The 17,477-nt window shown below is 43.0% G+C and overlaps 1 protein-coding gene across 5 annotated transcripts in view; it reads left to right on the forward strand.

The window, feature by feature from the left end:
* The window catches only part of MAMDC2 (MAM domain containing 2), a 165,828-nt gene that overhangs the window by 74,305 nt on the left and 74,046 nt on the right, over nt 1-17,477 (forward strand). For all 5 annotated transcript variants that reach the window (XM_073806198.1, XM_073806200.1, XM_073806199.1 and 2 more), the window contains exons 3-5: nt 3,576-3,847; nt 5,383-5,467; nt 8,561-8,698. In XM_073806198.1, coding sequence (XP_073662299.1) covers nt 3,576-3,847; nt 5,383-5,467; nt 8,561-8,698 — 495 coding nt within the window. The remainder of the gene's footprint in view (nt 1-3,575; nt 3,848-5,382; nt 5,468-8,560; nt 8,699-17,477) is intronic.

A 17,477-nucleotide genomic window follows, 5' to 3' on the forward strand; every position in this document is an offset into this window, starting at 1 on the left:
ATTTTGGAAATTAAGTCCTTGTCAGTCGCATTGTTTGCAAATATTTTCTCCCATTCTGTAGGTTGTCTTTTCATTTTGTTTATGGTTTCTTTTGCTGTGCAAAAGCTTGTAAGTTTGATTAGGTCCCATTTGTTTATTGAAATGATTATTTTTAATAAAGTAAGAGAAATAGCTCACCAAAAACATTATCATTTTTTTCTAGAATAGCAATTTTATTAGTGGCAGTCCAGGGAAAGTCACCATCCCTGATATCAGTATCTTCCTCATTCTTTCTTAATTTTCTAAAAGCTCTTCAAAATGTGCCACATTCCTTTTAGTTCAATTTGGCTCTAATATGACCACAAGATGTAATCTGACCACAAGCAAGGATAAGAAATAGTTCCAGCTTAGGTGCCAGTTCAGATTAATTGGTAGTGATTACATGGAACACTGTATTTAGAAGGATTCTGAGGCTATATCCAGGCTGAGCAAAAAAAAAAAAACTGTAGTGATTAACTAAGAACTAAGAATCTCTGTTTTGAGATTGGCAGTGGTAGTGGAGGTGGGTAGCTCTTGAGCTAGTTATTTGATCTAGGAAAATGCATTATTCAGCTGAGTGGATGCAAAATCACTTGGGTGGATAAATCTTTGGATGGACTGTAATGCAACTAATATGCATATCCACACAGCATGACCTAAGAGCGATTTTGAGGTCTGTAATTTGCATGCAGAATCTCAATAATTTGAAACAGCCAATATTTATGGCCAAGATGTCAAAATCACTCAATAAATAGCATTAACTTTCATACTGTATAACATCATGGTATTTAAAATAATACATTTTATATACTGTGTGTTCTCAAAGGCTTTTAACATAAGAGCATTAGCATATGCTTATAATAAAATCTGATATAATAAAAGATTATGTCAAGAAAGATTGTTTTATGGCATTCACTGAAAAATCAAGATAATCACCAGTAGATGTAGTCATTGAGCCTACTATAACACACATTTACTTAAGTTTGAGTTCTACCTCCATGTAAAACTATTTCCTCCCTCCTTTGCATGCTATCAGTACTTACATGCCTGACCTTTCTTTGATAGATAACAAGTGTCCTGAGAATGAGTCCTATTTCTCTGTCAGATGTGTAAATCAGTGGTTCTCAAATTGTGACCCACAGACCAGCAGCATCGGCATTACCTGGAACTTTTCAGAAATGCGGTCTGTTAGATGTGCAGCATCACCCCAGACCTACTGGATCGGAAACTCTAGGAGTGGGCCCAGTAATCTGGGTTTGAACAAGCCCTCCAGGTGACTCTGGGCTCAAGTTTGAGAGGCCCTGCTGTGAGTTGTTCCTTTCTAGAATGGGGAAAGGAAGGAGGGAAAGAAATTGGGCAAGTGCCCCAGGGAGAAGTGGGCCTCGTACGGCAACTAAGTTGGCATGCAATGTAAACATCCATAGGACACAGCACGGACTTTCTTTGTTTCTTTCTTCTTTTATATCCCATGTACCAACCCTCTACTTCCTCAGAAAAGGTTTGAAGTGCTCTCAGGATCTCCATCAATTCCCATCTCCACCCCACCCCACTACCAGTCTGCTTAGAGTCCCTTCTTTTGGGGTAGTAGCAGGGTGGGACAAGGAGGATGGTGCTTATTCATTCCGTCGTGTCATAATGAAGCAACATTATGTTTCAAAAAAGGGTTGGCATCAAGAACCCCAGCTTAGGGGCTTCCCTGGTGGCGCAGTGGTTGAGAGTCCGCCAGCCCATGCAGGGGACACGGGTTCGTGCCCCAGTCCAGGAGGATCCCACACGCCGCGGAGCGGCTGGGCCCTTGAGCCATGGCCGCTGAGCCTGCGCATCTGGAGCCTGTGCTCCGCAAGGGGAGAGGCCACAGCAGTGAGAGGCCAGTGTACCGCAAAAAAAAAAAAAAAAAAAGAACCCCAGCTTAGTTAGTGCTTCAAAACCCAACAAACCCCACAGCTAGTAAATCTATGTGAAGCACTTAAAGCAGCACCTGGTTCATAATGAGTGTTCGCTGTACCTAGGCGGTAATGGTGTTGCTGGTGATTACTGCCAGGGCCAGGTTTATCCACAGAGGGTGCCTGGGTTGGCATCTAGAAGCAGTTGTATTTGCACCCAGTGGGTAGTTGCTATGTTGAGAAGACTGCCAGCTGGAGATAGATCTTGATCTTGAAAGCTTCCACAGGCAAGTGAGGCTCCTTGAAGTCAACGCCCTAACTGTTCCTTAACTGTGAGGGAGGTCATCAGCTGAGCTGCCACTGGCCTGTCTGCACTTGCCACAGGATGGGGCTGGGATGAGCATTTGGGGCAGCAAGTGTGGGAAGAGGGGCTGAAGAACATCAAGCAAAGAGGCCTTTTAGGGCCTTTCCAGTAAGAATTTAGTGTTGGGAAGCCCCAAATGCAAGGGGTAGGGTGGGTGGTCACATGACAGAAGACTGCCTATTAGATGCTGGCCACGAATGTGGGAACCTCTGAGCAAGCATGAGGGTTCAGGTCAGAAAGGCAGAGGGTCCCCAAGACCCACAGGCAGATCAGATTAGTGTTAAGGAAGCCAACGACCAGAGTTAGACTTGGAAGGCTCAAGTGAGAATTCTCGGTTCCAACCCCTTTTTTTTGTCATAGAAATGCTGTTTTACAGCCTGTTGTAGCCAGCAGAGCACCCCTTGTCCATATTAGGAGGATGAGGGGAGAGGGGGCAGGAGGAGGGAGGGGGAGTGAAAGAGGGAAAGGAAAGGAGGAGGGAGTGGAGAGGGATGGGAGAAAAGGGAAGGGGAGGACAGAAGGGAAGGGGAGGAAGGAGGGAGCGAGGAAGGGGACAAGGGAGGAGAGGGAAATAATGCTTGCTGGCCCCAGTGTGTCTACTGATTTCCAAGCCCTGTCCTACATGTTTTGCACGTACTTTCTCACTTAGTTATCAGAACTATGAGATTCGGTCATGGAAGAGTCTAGAGGAAGAGAGTCTTATGCCTAATGAACTTGCAATGAACGTTTTCTGCCTAGGCTCTAAGATCTAAGGTAACCAAATCAATTTAATCTACAATAATGAGGCAAGTCAAATGCAGATTGAGTCATTAGGGATGAGGGAAGCTATGGAAAGGGAAGGGAGGCTTTCTGACTCCAGTAGAGGAATGCTGCTCCTCCAGATTCTGAAGCCCCTTAGCCTGGGTTCTCAAACTCATATGCCTATGGGGACCAGGAAGATGAATGCAATGTGCTAAATGGGCCTATTATAAGGTGATAATAGGCAACAGACACTTGGCTTCAATGTCAGAAGGTTATAGGGAGTAGTGGGGATTGTGGCAAAATGGAGCCCGCATACCACCTCTGAAGAGGCAGCACTACTCAGCTCTGGATTGTTCTTGTCATGTGTCATGTGCAAGTAGCCTCAGTGTTACTGGACCTTCTAATTTTTCACCAGAAGCAGAGACCCCGTGTTCAGGCAACATTCAGTGGCCCCACAAAATGCATCTGCAGGCAGTATCTGCCCTCAGATTTACGGGACCACAGTTGTGTATTTTCCTGAGTTGTGAGCAGAAGATTGATCTCTTCTCTGTGTCCCTTTCTCCTTCCAGGCCATTACATTTACGTGGACACCTCCTTTGCCAAGCAGGGGGAGAAAGCCGTGCTGCTGAGTTCTGATGTACAGACTGAGGAATGGAGCTGCCTTCGACTGGTCTACCAGATAACCACATCTTCGGGGTCTCCATCAGAGCCCAGCCGGCTGAACCTCTATGTGAGATTTGATGATGAAAGCTTTGATCGCTTGCTTTGGTCAGCCAAGGAACCTTCGGACAGCTGGCTCATAGCCAGCTTGGACTTGCAAAACAGTTCCAAGAAATTCAAGGTAGGTAGAGTTTATGTGCAGGGCTTCTTATTTGGCATTATGCTATTCTAAGATCTTATGAAAACTTCTGCTATTGAAGTTAGTTTTCTCCTGTGTTAGGATGTGACATCTTATGGGAGCTGCATCATAGAAAAATATCAGTAGCGTAAATTAGTATTTTGTTGATTCCTTAAAAGAGTTTCTTCCCAGATTTGTTTTGTGTGTATTTAAGTGGGATTTCTGTAAGACTCTAAAAGGGGCTCAAACCAACCTCTTCAATGGGAATTTATTTTCCAGTGGGCTTTAGGGAGCATTCTCATTTCTTATAATTTTTTTTCTTATAATTTTGTTTCATCCTCCTAAGTTATGTGTGATATGTGTTTATGTTGTCTTCCTGATGGTTTGTTTGCTATAAATTTTGAACAAGACATTAACTGTAATAAAAAAAATGAAAATACATTGAAAGAGGAAAGATACTTAAAGGACATGTTCTGATTCCTTTTCAGAGATGGAAGTTGTTCCATCAGAAGTAATGGGAAAATAAGGTAGAGAAAGTAAGATAAAGTTGGATGTGTATTGGAGCAGGGAAGGAAGATGTAATCTGAACTCGGCCATGAAGTGTGATATTTAGTGAGAACATGTCATGGGGGACAAAGCGGAGCCTTCAAGAAAACGTTCTCCATTCCTAGTCCGCTTTTCAATTCCCTATGCCATATCTCTTCTTCCTCAACAAGCTTTGAAATACGGTATTCTCCTACATTCCCTGTCTACTTGTAGTCCCTCCCATCAGGCAGCAGGGTGGATTAAGGGACGGAGCATTGAAGGTCTGAGCTCCCTATTTCACAGCGTCCTCCGGACAGTGTATCACACCCTAGACCTACCAGCATAGCTGCAAAATATTGGACTAAAATCACATAAGGAGAAGCAAATATTTTCAGAAGCAGGACCTACTGTGAACAGTGCTTGAAATCAGCCACATAAGTTGTTATGCTTCTCTCTGTTCTTTATGTAAAATTTTCAAATTTTCAGTAATATAGAAACTACAAGATGAGTTTTGAGCGTCTTCCACCTCATGCAGAAATCCCCCACCACTAGTCAAATGACACTTCCTACCTCCTCCTGCAAGGGATTTATTTTTTTCCCCGCTGAGGCCTCTGCCTTCAGTCCCTGGCTAGTCTCAGAATGGATTTCCCCAGGGACACAAGCTCTCCTGTCCCTCTGCAGCCAACTGGTGCCCCACAAGCACCGGAGAAGGTGGTGACTGCGCTTATGATGGAAGACAGCTGACTCTGAGCTCTTATTGGAACCTTGATCACCTCAAAGTTCTGAGAATATGTGTATGAGCTTGTACACACATGCACACACACACACACACACACACATGCCTTCTTTCAGTAAAGCCCATCATGAGATTGGTATCCTATAGCAATGAGCCGAGACAAACAATCTCGTTTTGCCTTGAATCGCTGAACAGCTCCTGACAAGTAGCTGAAATACTAATAAAGGACACGTGGTGTTTTAAAGTCTAACTCCCTTCTCCCGCATGTGTTGTACAGATTTTAATAGAAGGTGTGCTAGGACATGGAAATACAGCCAGCATCGCACTCTTTGAAATCAAGATAACAACTGGCTACTGTATCGGTAAGTGGGTTTCCTTTTCATTGCATCCGAACATGCATCTTTTTCTAAAATCTCCTGTTGCCAGGGGAATTGAATCAATCTGAAAAGCAGGGCATTTTATAAAGGACACCATGCAGTGCATTTTGAATTTTGCATCACTTGCGTGTTGTATGATGTTTCTCTGTCTTTAGCAGAGGAAGGCTCATTAGAGTTTGCCTCGATTGACTGGGTTGATGAAAGAAAAGTAGATGCAGCGACTGTAACCTGAGTTGCTGCCTTAAGCTCAACATATTCTAATAAACGTGACATCCAGTTTGCTGCATATTCAGCTTTTTGTAGCTTTTGCCAGAAAGCAGGCATCCTGTTACCTCTTTATTACCTCTTTCCTCACTTTCCTCCATTTCTCTCTTACACACCATTGCTCTGTCTTTATACTCACAGTTGTCACTTGATTCCACTTGAGCAGGGTTGGTAGGTGCCTCTTCTGTGCCAGCTTCTGAGAGGGCATCAAAAGCAGACATACTCTATGTCCTGAGGTCACTCACCTTCCATTCGCCTCCTACTGAAGCTGTTTCTGTATATGACAAATTCTGCTGGAGAAGGACAAGCCATGCTGTGGAGGTGTCGGGAGGAGGGGAGAAAATTGGACAGGACTGAATCCAGGAGATGCATTTGAGCCGTAGTTTCAAGAAGGAGTAGAATTTAGTCAGGTAGAGGAGCAGGGTAGGAAGGAAAGCACTCTTTCTGGGCAGACCCCATAGTGGGTGGACAGCACCGAGTGTGTCCAGGCAAAGGCGAGAGGCTGGGTAGTGTTTGAAGTGAGAATCAGCACTGTTAAGGGAGTCTGTTAAGGAAGAGTCTGGAGCCCAGCTGTGGAGCTTGGGTTCCGGGATTATGTGGTTGGGAGGCGTTAGAAGTCAGTCATCAGGGGAGGGGCCTGCAGCTGCGTTTTCAGATGATGACTGGCTGCCGCATGGAAAATGAGTTGGAAACAAAGAAAATAGGTCAGAGATAGAAAAACCCTTAGGAAGTGATTGTGACCTTACAGAGGGGACATACGAGGGTCTAAAATTGGGGTTGGCAGTGGAATGGGATAAAGGTGGTAGATCTGAGGGATTTTTCAGCACTGACCGTACTTGGAGGCTGAATGGCTGTGGAAAGGAAAGAGGCAAGAGAGTCAAGGGCAGTTCTGAAAGAAAACCGACCTAGATTGCGACCATTTTCTGAAGATTGTGACCATTTTCTGAGTTAAGACTGTATCTTCCTTGGAGCTCCTTAGTGGCGGCTGCGGGGATCTTAACACTCTACCGACTTGAGTCGTACCTACCTAGTGGAGCGCCACCTACTGGCTTAGTCAATGCACTGCTGCCCTCAGTCTCTGTTTCATTACCGGCAAAATGGGGATAAAATATTTCCCTCGTAGGATTGTTGTGGGGACTAATAAGATCAGGGATGTGAAGGTTATTGTCACAGTGCTTGGCACTCAAAAATGTTAATTGCTTTTCTCCAAATCACTTGATGGAGAAATAGGAGCGCTGATATTTCTTCTTGTTGAACTGTATGATCGTACTCTCACCTTACCTTTCTTTCTGTGCACTCTTTTTGCTCCCCTTGTTTGTAAAATGAGGTTAATAATAGTACATACCTTGTAGGGTTGTTTTGAGGATTAGATAATTTAATTTGTATAAAGTGCTCAGAACACTGCCTGGCACATTGAGGAATATTTTGCTTTTCCTTTACTCTGTGGCAGCCTTTGGCACCGACTCTTGGGCATGGGTTAGCGGATGCTGTAGTGGAAAAGTTGAAAATGAAAATCTTAAAAATGTTCAGTGCTTGTTAATACAAAAGCACACTGATAACTCTATCAGTCAGGACCCTGGCAGGAAAGTGGAAACAGAGTACATTCAACCTGAGTAATTTGAGGAAAACTCACTAAAGGGACTACAAAGGTGTGGGTGGGTGAAGGAAACCAGTCAAAGCTAGTGCAGTAATCCAGGACTAGTCAGAGTGATGACTCATGAGCCATCAATATCTTTAGGTCTGAAGGGGCAAGGGAGAAGGGGTTACCAGAACCTGGAGACAGTAGCTGTACGGCCCCTCAGTAGAGAGACACAGCCAACCCATGGCAACCTGGCAGAGAGGGAGCTGGAGGAATAAACACCCCCAACCTTGCTCTCCTCCTACCTTCCATTGGTTGAATCCAATGAGAAGCCAGAAGGCAGGGAAGTCCATACAAGGCCGTACACGTCAGCCTCTGGAGAATGGAGCCCCGTGGAAGAAAGGTGGGTGGGACTGGAGGGGCCAATAAGAGATGACCAGCACAATCACACTTCATATTTTTAATTGATAATTATGGGGGTCAATGAAAGAACTGGCTTGTGAGTTTCTTGTTGCCCGTAAAGGAGTCTGTTGACTGGGAACAATTTATCTGTGCAAACATGTCAGTGCTATTGAAAAGGGGAAAGAGAGTCTCTTTGTCTTCTCTTTTATCTCCACTCCGGAGCTGCAGAAGGACCCAGTGCCTAAGATATTCCTGTCCCGACTACGCTGACCAGGTTCTTGTTTATAAGCAAAGCAGATGATTTTAGCATCTAGGAAACATGCCCCTTAACCCTTAGCTTAGCACCTTGTCTACTATCAAGAGAGAAGGGGATGGGGGAATGGGCTACCAGAAAGGCGGTGGATAAACTTTCTGGAGCTAAAAGCATAGCTCTAAATAGTGCTTTGACACAGAGTTGGCTGATTGACCAAGCACTAACCATGTGTCTGGCACTGTGCTGGCAGCTGTCCACACTTACCACAGCCCTGTGCAGAGGGAGTGTCCCCCTATATCTCCTAGGAACAAATAGAGGCTAGGAGAGGTCACACAGCAAGCCACATGGCAAGTAGGCAGAAGGGCCACAATCCAAAGAAGCAATGATGAATTATAATCTCTGTTCATTACAGGATCTCTTTTCTTGACCGACATTGTCCAGGGGTCCTGGTACGAAGATCCCAGTGGTCAAAGGGAGTGAGAAACATATCTGAGTATCTAATAGCAAACTGCAGTAAGCCTGGGTGTACCCAGGCATAACTACATCTACATGAAGTCTGTTTTTATTTCTCTCTTGCCAGAATGTGACTTTGAAGAAAATCATCTCTGTGGCTTTGTGAACCGCTGGAACCCCAACGTGAACTGGTTTGTTGGAGGAGGAAATATGCGGAACTCCCACTCCATTCTTCCGCAGGACCACACCTTCAGGAGTGAACTGGGTGAGCTGGGGACAAATGGAGTCCTTGTTCCAGGATAACTGTTTCTGCCATCTCTCTCTACATTGACCTGACTGTGGCTTGTCGACAGAGAAGGAGACAGAGAGAGGAGGGTGAGTAGGGACCGAGAGACCTGGTGGAAGAGAAGAGTAAGCCGTGAGAGAGAGGAAAACTGCAGACACGAGCTCTGTAACTAAGGAGAAGGCCACCCAGATAACAGCTTTTCTTCCCCTGTGACCTGGTCTTGCTATTTTCTTTTTCTTTTTTTTTTAACATCTTTATTGGAGTGTAATTGCTTTACAATGGTGTGTTAGTTTCTGCTTTACAACAAAATGAATCAGTTATATATATACATATGTTCCCATATCTCTTCCCTCTTGCATCTGCCTCCCTCCCACCCTCCCTATCCCACCCCTCCAGGCGGTCACAAAGCACCGAGGTCTTGCTATTTTCACATTTCCATATTATGCTTGACTTTCTTCTGTTTGCTGTTCAACATTTCTTATTTCTAAAGACAAGGCTGGAATAATCCTAGGTTACTTTTCACTAAAAATACATGGAGTGATGGGAATAAGTTTTTAAGAACTTCCCTGGTGGCAGGGAGGGGAGCCAATAGTACTGATGGTCAGTCCTGAATGCGGTGAGCAATAGGGCCCCCTAGTGGCCAAGCGGGCTGGTTCTCTGTAGGGAAAATAGGGAGGAGAGGTCATCAATGAGCAGTGGGCTGGAGGAGAAAGTCCCCACAGAGACAGGGCAAGGGCTTGCATCCTTGTGAGTTATGGCAGCTCTCACCGGGACCTTGGTAGGCTTCATAAAAGCCTAGGTCTCCCTGCAGTTGCAAAACATTCCAGTCATCAACTGTAAGTTCTTGTTGACCAGCGAGAAGATTCTGGTGACTGGCTTTCCATCAAGGACAGAATAGGAATGTTGGTTCTGCTGCAAAGGGTAACATTTTCCCCTTCATTCCTTTGCCATGCAGATATTGAGGTGATCTGCTCAGTCACAATAAATTGCTGATGATGACAGTGTGTCCCCTTCAGCTGCCTGAAGACATGGCAACTTTTTATGGTTCTTTACTTCATTCCTCATTCACTGTAGTTTCTCTTCATGTGAATATTTTTAACCACGTCTCCAACTTTTTTAAAGTGTCCATCCTATGGCTTATCTTAGCTTTGGACAGTCTTCATTCTGTCCTTATTGTTATCTTTGCTCCTGTTCTGTCTCCTTTATATCCAGAGTCTCAGATTCAGTTTCCCAAAGGGGCCAGGCAGATGGTATAAAGAGAGTGACATATAGGCTGGGTGAGCACGGTGGCAAACTAGAGAGCATGGACCACATACAAAGAGTACTCAACTTCAATTAGTTGCCACCATGCGAGAATGCAAGCCCAGGGAACCAGGTCTTTCAGTTTTGCAAGATAATCAGCAAGGTGTGGGTTTTATGTGAAATTTCCCCAATTTTTAACTTGGTGAATATTCTCTTAAAAAACACCACAAGGCCAACCAAACACATCTTCAGGTCAGACCCAGTTAGCCAACTTCTACTTTGCAACCTTTTTTGTAAGTTCCTTTTCTTTTTTAACATGCCCAGTCTTCTTAGAACAACATATTTATAAGTAACCATATATAAGAAAGATTGGAGTCTCCTGTCTCCTGTGGTTTACCTGTTTAAGACTAAGCCAACTTTTTTTTTTGCGGTACTCGGGCCTCTCACCGTTGCGGCCCCTCCCGCCGCAGAGCACAGGCTCCGGCGCAGGCTCAGCGGCCATGGCTCACGGGCCCAGCTGCTCCGCGGCATGTGGGATCTTCCCGGACTGGGGCACGAACCCATGTCCCCTGCATCGGCAGGCGGACTCTCAACCACTGCGCCACCAGGGAAGCCCTGGATCTAGCATTTTCATTCATTCAACACTGTATTAGGTATGATTGGAAAAATGACAATTAAAATGACAGGTCCTCTATGGCCCCTGCCTGGTTTCAAGGAACATACATTTGAGAAAGAGGAAAAGATTTCTACCACAAATGGATGTAAGACAAAGTAGTATGTGTCGAGTGCTTCCAAAAAAAAAAAGAAAGGTGCTTGGTATTCAGCGACAAGAGGGATCACTTACTGTTTGGATGTTCTAGAAGACATGATGCGAGAAGTCAAGTGTATTTGAAGGATGGGCATGATTTGGACAGGCAGAGACAAGAGAGGCAGGAGCCATGATGCCTCTGGCAAGCGGTAGCAGCTGAGAAAGAGAGATGAGTGAGAAAACAGTATGGGGGCAGTTCTAAAAGGCTTTGAATGCCAGGAAAGAGATTTTAACTTTATTCCATTGATGATGGGAGGCCATTGGAGGTCTTTGAGAAGAGAGAGTTGCAATCACAGCAGTGTGTTAGTTTGATTAACCAGATGGTGATTATCTCAGTAGATACAGGACTGAAAGGTAGAACAAGGGAACGAAAAATGCCCCAGAAACCATTTCTTTAGATACATCTATGGTCACTTACATAAGGAATTGAAATTAGAAAAAGACCAAAAATGTATTCACTTCCTTCTTTTAAAAGTAAGGTTTAGCACTCTTGGAGATGACAAAAGATTTGGGTTTCCATATGTATATCCATATTTTGGTCCTAAAGACACACAGCCCATCACTACTTGTGGCCATTGTAGGAACCACACGTCTAATGAGTGTTATGTGTAGAGTGAATGATAAGCTGTTATGACAGATTAATCCATGAATCTGAATGAGTATTTTAAATGACAGTTGGGTTAACTCAAAACAATAAAATGTTACTACCTCTTGAAACCTTTGTTTAAATGAATAAAACAACTAACAATGTCTTGGGGTTTCAAAAAGAAATGCCAGATGACATTTTCTTAATTTATGGAAGTTGGCTGATTTTGAGATTGTTTTTCTGCCATATTTAAAAATTCTAGTGCAAGGAATAGAGAGAATCTTGAAAGACTAATGCATTAAAATTGCAATAATCCTTGGTGTCATTATCACAGATGTATAAGCTTCAGTGTTAGATAACTGTTCCCAAATTACTTAAAAATTAGTTCCAAAGTCAGATCCTCTGGGTAACCAATATCATGACCTAATAATTACTTGTTCAGTGCATCATTTTTCATTCTCAATGGTGGCAAGGACCAGGTGGCTTGGAGAACACGTATTTCTTGGGAGAGACAGCAGATCTGTGGACTAGTGTCAAATCATCCACTTGACTATGTTACCTGAGTATCATCTATTCTTTGAAGAATGCATCACCACTAGTTCTTCCTCACTCTCATTTGTGAGCACAGAACATTCTGACCATATTTGCATCAACAAGAGACAGAGGAGGACTAGGCTAGAGGTCAGAAGGCTTGTGCTCCAGACCCAGTTAGTTATCAGAGCCCTCTATTACTTTGGGTGATCAGTGGACATTTGGTCCTGTCTAGAACGTCCAGTAAGACATTTGGCCCATGCCATAAGGTCCTTGAAATTTGGTCCTCTCCAAAACATCCATAAGCATATTTGGTCCATGCCAAATGGTTTTGGACAGGACCAAATATCAAGGACCTTTGGCGTCTACCAAATGTCATATGGACCAGATATTTCATGGATATCTTATGGACTTGAGGATATGGGGAAGGGGAAGGGGAAGCTGTGAAAAAGCGAGAGAGTGGCATGGACATATATACACTACCAAACGTAAAGTAGATAGTTAGTGGGAAGCAACTGCACAGCACAGGGAGATCAGCTCGGTGCTTTGTGAACACCTAGAGGGGTGGGATAGGGAGGGTGGGAGGGAGGGAGACGCAAGAGGGAAGAGATATGGGAACATATGTATATGTATAGCTGATTCACTTTGTTATAAAGCAGAAACTAACACACCATTGTAAAGCAATTATACTCTAATAAAGATGTTAAAAGGAAAATTACTGAAAATATGGAAGACTGACAATGACTGAGAAACAATATTATTAGACTATGTAACAAAAATAGACAATAAATAATGCCAAACTAATCATTTTTTAAAAAAAGCAATCTATAGATTCAATGCAATCCCTATCAAACTGCCAATGGCATTCTTCACAGACTTAGAACAAAAAATTTTACAATTCACATGGAAACACAAAAGACCCCGAATAGCCAAAGCAATCTTGAAAAAGAAAAATGGAGTTGGAGGAATCAGGCTCCCTGACTTCAAACTATACCACAAAGCTACAGTAATCAAGACAGTATGGTGCTGCCCCAAAAACAGAAATATAGATCAGTGGTACAAGATAGAATGCCCAGAGATAAACCCATGCACTATGGGCACCTAATTTATGACAAAGGAGGCGAGAACATACAATGGAGAAAAGACAGCCTCTTCAATAAGTGGTGCTGGGAAAACTGGACAGCTACATGTAAAAGAATGAAATTAGAACACCACCTAACACTATACACAAAAATAAACTCCAAATGGGTTAAAGACTTAAATGTAAGACCATACACTATAAAACTCTTATAGGAGGAAAACATAAACCATAACAAGATCTTTGACATAAACCACAGCAAGATCCTTTTTGACCCACCTCCTAGAGTAATGGAAGTAAAAACAAAAATAAACAAATGGGACCTAATGAAACTTAAAAGCTTTTGCACAGCAAAGGAAACCATAAACAAGACAAAAAGACAACTCTCAGAATGGGAGAAAATATTTGCAAATGAAACAACAGACAAAGGATTAATCTCCAAAATATACAAACATCTCATGGGGCTCAATATCAAAAAAACAAACAGTCCAGTTAAAAAATGGGTGGAAGACCTAAATAGACATTTCACCAAGGAAGACATACAGATGGCCAAGAGGCATATGGAAGATGCTCAATGTCACTAATTATTAGAGAAACGCAAATCAAAACTACAATGAGGTATCACCTCACACCAGTCAGAATGGTCATTATCAAAAAATCTAGAAACAATAAATGCTGGAAAGGGTGTGGTGAAAAGGGAACCCTCCTGCACTGTTGGTGGGAATGTAAATTGATACAACCAGTATGGAAAACAGTATGGAAGTTCCTTAAAAAACTAAAAATAGAACTACCATACGACCCAGCAATCCCACTACTGGGCATATACCCTGAGAAAACCATAATTCAAAAAGAGACATGTACCACAATGTTCATTGCAGCTCTATTTACAATAGCCAGGACGTGGAACCAACCTAAGTGTCCATCAACAGATGAATGGATAAAGAAGATGTGGCACATATATACAATGGAATATTACTCAGCCATAAAAAGAAATGAAATTGAGTTATCTGTAGTGAGGTGGATGGACCTAGAGTCTGTCATAGAGAGTGAAGTAAGTCAGAAAGAGAAAAACAAATACCGTATGCTAACGCATGTATATGGAATCTAAAAAAAAAAAAAATGGTACTGATGAACCTAGTTGCAGGGCAGGAATAAAGAGGTAGACATAGAAAATGGACTTGAGGACATGGGGTGGGAGGGCAAAGCTGGGGCAAAGTAAGAGTAGCATTGACATATATATACTACCAAATGGAAAATAGTTGGCTGGCAGGAAGCAGCAGCACAGCACAGGGAGATCGGCTCGGTGCTTTGTGATGACCCAGGGGGTGGGATAGGGAGAATGGGAGGGGGGCTCAAGAGGGAGGAGATATGTGGACATATGTATGCATGTAGCTGATTCACTTTGTTGTGCAACAGAAACTAACACAGTATTGTGAGGCAATTATACTCCAATAGAGATCTATTTAAAAAAAAACAAGAGTGCTTTGGGTCCCTCTTGAGTACATATAAATACATTGCATTTGACATTAGAAAAAAAGAAGAAGGGAGACTAAAGGGACTAAGGAATGGGAAAAAGAGGACCTGGCCTTTCTAATATCTCGACCAGGAGATTTTCTAATATCTATATCAAGAGATAGGCATGATGACATGGTCATCCCTGAGGAGCACAGAGACTTGGTAGTAGGGTGTATTACCCCTGCTGTAGGCACTCGCCTCTCTCCTCTCCCCTCCCTCTCTCCATTCCATCTCCTCCTCTTCATCTTTTCTATCTTTTCTCTTCTTCCTTGGCTATTCTAAAACACCTGACAAAGGCAGGCAGCTTTGCCCTCTAGCATTGTTTAGTCCCCTGACATCAATACCAAGGCCTATAGAAGTCGTTGATCCTGAGCCTGAAGGGAAGGAATCCAGGAAGACTTTTATCTCCCTTCCAGCAAAGCATCTGATTATAGTCATCCTAGTCAGAGCCTGAACATCAGAATGACGCTTCTTCATTGATCACTCATTCATTCATTCAACAAACACATAATAAGCACTCTTTATAGGTCAGGTATTCTTGCATATCCTGGTGATACAAAAACTGTCACTGACCTCAAAGAGATCACAGGAACCAATTCTTCCAAAGTGCTATTCCCTAGAATACCAGTACTTGAGTATAAAAGTCTATATATGAGAGAAGAAGGGCTATATATGTGATCAAATAAACTGTGGAAACCCAGAGCTAAAGAAAGCTAAACAGATTTATTTCAGGACTTCTCAGTGCCTTTAATATAGTTCTGTGTTAATGTATATTATGGCATTTCTCAAAATGTTCAAATACTGAAATGCTATGTAAACATGCATAGTGATGTATGATCAATAGAGGTATGAAATAAATGATATGGGATCATAGAGAAGTGAAAGACCACCTTGGTTTTGGGGGTCAGGGGAGGCTTTCTACAGGAAGTCATATCAGAACTGGAATTTGGCCTGATGGATAAGGAGAAGATAAGTTTAGCATATGCAGAGGTGTACAGGCATGAGAGTGAATGGTTTCTTTGATGTCTAGGGAGTATTTGAGAATGCCAGTATGGAAGATGATGGCAGAGTAGGCCCTAGATCCTAGGTTATGTTTCTGCTTATGATCATCAGGAATCTTGAATACTTACTTTCCACTCACTTCTTCCAGCTCTTCTCTGCTATTTCACTTCGACTTCTCTTCAACTTTTGGAGTGAGGTTTTGCCCAATCAGTAGCCAAAGAGCCTTCTCATTCCCACCCAATACACACACACACACACACACACACACACACACACACACACACACACACACTCATTCATACTCCTCACACGTAGACTCCTATGTTAAGACTTCCCTGCTGCATAGGACAGGGCTAAAAAAGATGGGTTCTAAAAATTCTAAAATGTTTTACTTGAAAAGCTCTGTGCTCATATGACTCAAAGGTTTGACCAAGATCACTCTTGGGGAAAAAAAAAAAAAACCTCCAATGCTCTAAACAAGAGAGAGGTTGCCTTCTTATTACATTTACCTTCTACCAGGTATATTGATTTTCCCTGAGCTCCATCAATTTTGGTGGCAAAGGAAAGATTAAATGGTTCAGATGTCTGCCCGCAGCAGCAGATTTGCCTCTATATAAACTCATCTCCTGTTCATTCGTTTCCTGGAAGCAGCTTATGCTTTTGCTTTCAGATGAAAACTGGAGAAACAAACAGCAGGGGTGAGGGCAGCTGTGTGCCTGCTCAGAAACTTCAGAGCTGCCGAGCTGCCGAAGGAAGTCTTCCCCGGAGGCTCTGGCTTCCGTGTTATAGAAGAGGGAACAGTGAATGTAATATCTGAAAAATATTATGTGGATATAAGTTTTCCTTCATTTGGCTGTGTGTTTTTAACAGCCCCAAACAGTGAGTCAGATTTTTCAAATGAGCACCATGTCTCCAAATTCCTGTCTTATGGTGGAAATGACTACCACAGTAAGATTGTGGTGGAATACTGAAGGGGCTGGGATATTATGTTGCTTTTTCTTACTCAGTTTGGATTCATCACATATGGATTTTTTTTCCTTTTTTAATATTTTATGAAGTGAAACAAAATCCTTCAGGGGGTAACCTACTGACAGCTCAGATCATTACTGTCTCCTACCTGCCTTAGCAAAAAGAAGATAATTGCTGGAAAGATAATGAGGGAAATCTGTTTCTTTGCTGAGATTTTAGAAATCAGGTCTGCATATGGTGCCATCGTAGAAGGAGCTGAACAAAGTTTCAAAATGTAAAATAAGGTCAGAACTGTTTTATTCCATCAAAGACCGTGAGATGGGCGGATCGTCTTTCCATAACTCATGACATTCTTTTCCCATTTCAGTTTGGATTGAGTTCAAGCATCATCTTAACAGCACCTGTTCATTGTCTCTCTGCACTGATCCATTTGGTTCATTGCATAAGCACCCAGTAGGGGAGCAGCTTTATTAATTTTCTTACCATTGCCTTTGTGCAAGCTCTGCTGGATCTCCTTTCTCTGTCCTTGGGTGACTTTACCATGGCTTTCCAGGCACTTTCAAGTATTAACAAATAGCTTCGTTTTTAAGGATTAAGTTCAGTCAAGTCAAAACTCCATTTTCTCATCCAGTTCAAATTTTCCCCCAGACCAGACCACAGAGCAGCATCAGAGAAGGGATTGGGCTTTATTTCTTCATACTTCTTCCCTTTGCTCTTTTCTTCCTCTTTCCCCACTCACATGGCTGCTTCTAGTTCCTCCAGGGTTGGGAAAGGTGGGATGGGGGTGGAACAGAAATGGAAGGGAAGGTGACAAAAGGTTGTATGTGACCAGTGCTGTTTAATCTGGGGTCGATGCCCTTCACACTGCAGGTGGCCAGATGCTGGCCATTTCTCTCACAGCCAATGACAAAAATGATGCACTCTCTGGCCATCTATGAATCTCCCTTAGTGCCTGTCACTAGGTACACCACACCAACCCCTTTCTTTTTTAACATCACCAGCCCCTTTCTGTTGGGGTTAACACCCT

This window comes from Tursiops truncatus, chromosome 6 (assembly GCF_011762595.2).
Source record: "Tursiops truncatus isolate mTurTru1 chromosome 6, mTurTru1.mat.Y, whole genome shotgun sequence".
Classification (NCBI taxonomy): domain Eukaryota; kingdom Metazoa; phylum Chordata; class Mammalia; order Artiodactyla; family Delphinidae; genus Tursiops; species Tursiops truncatus.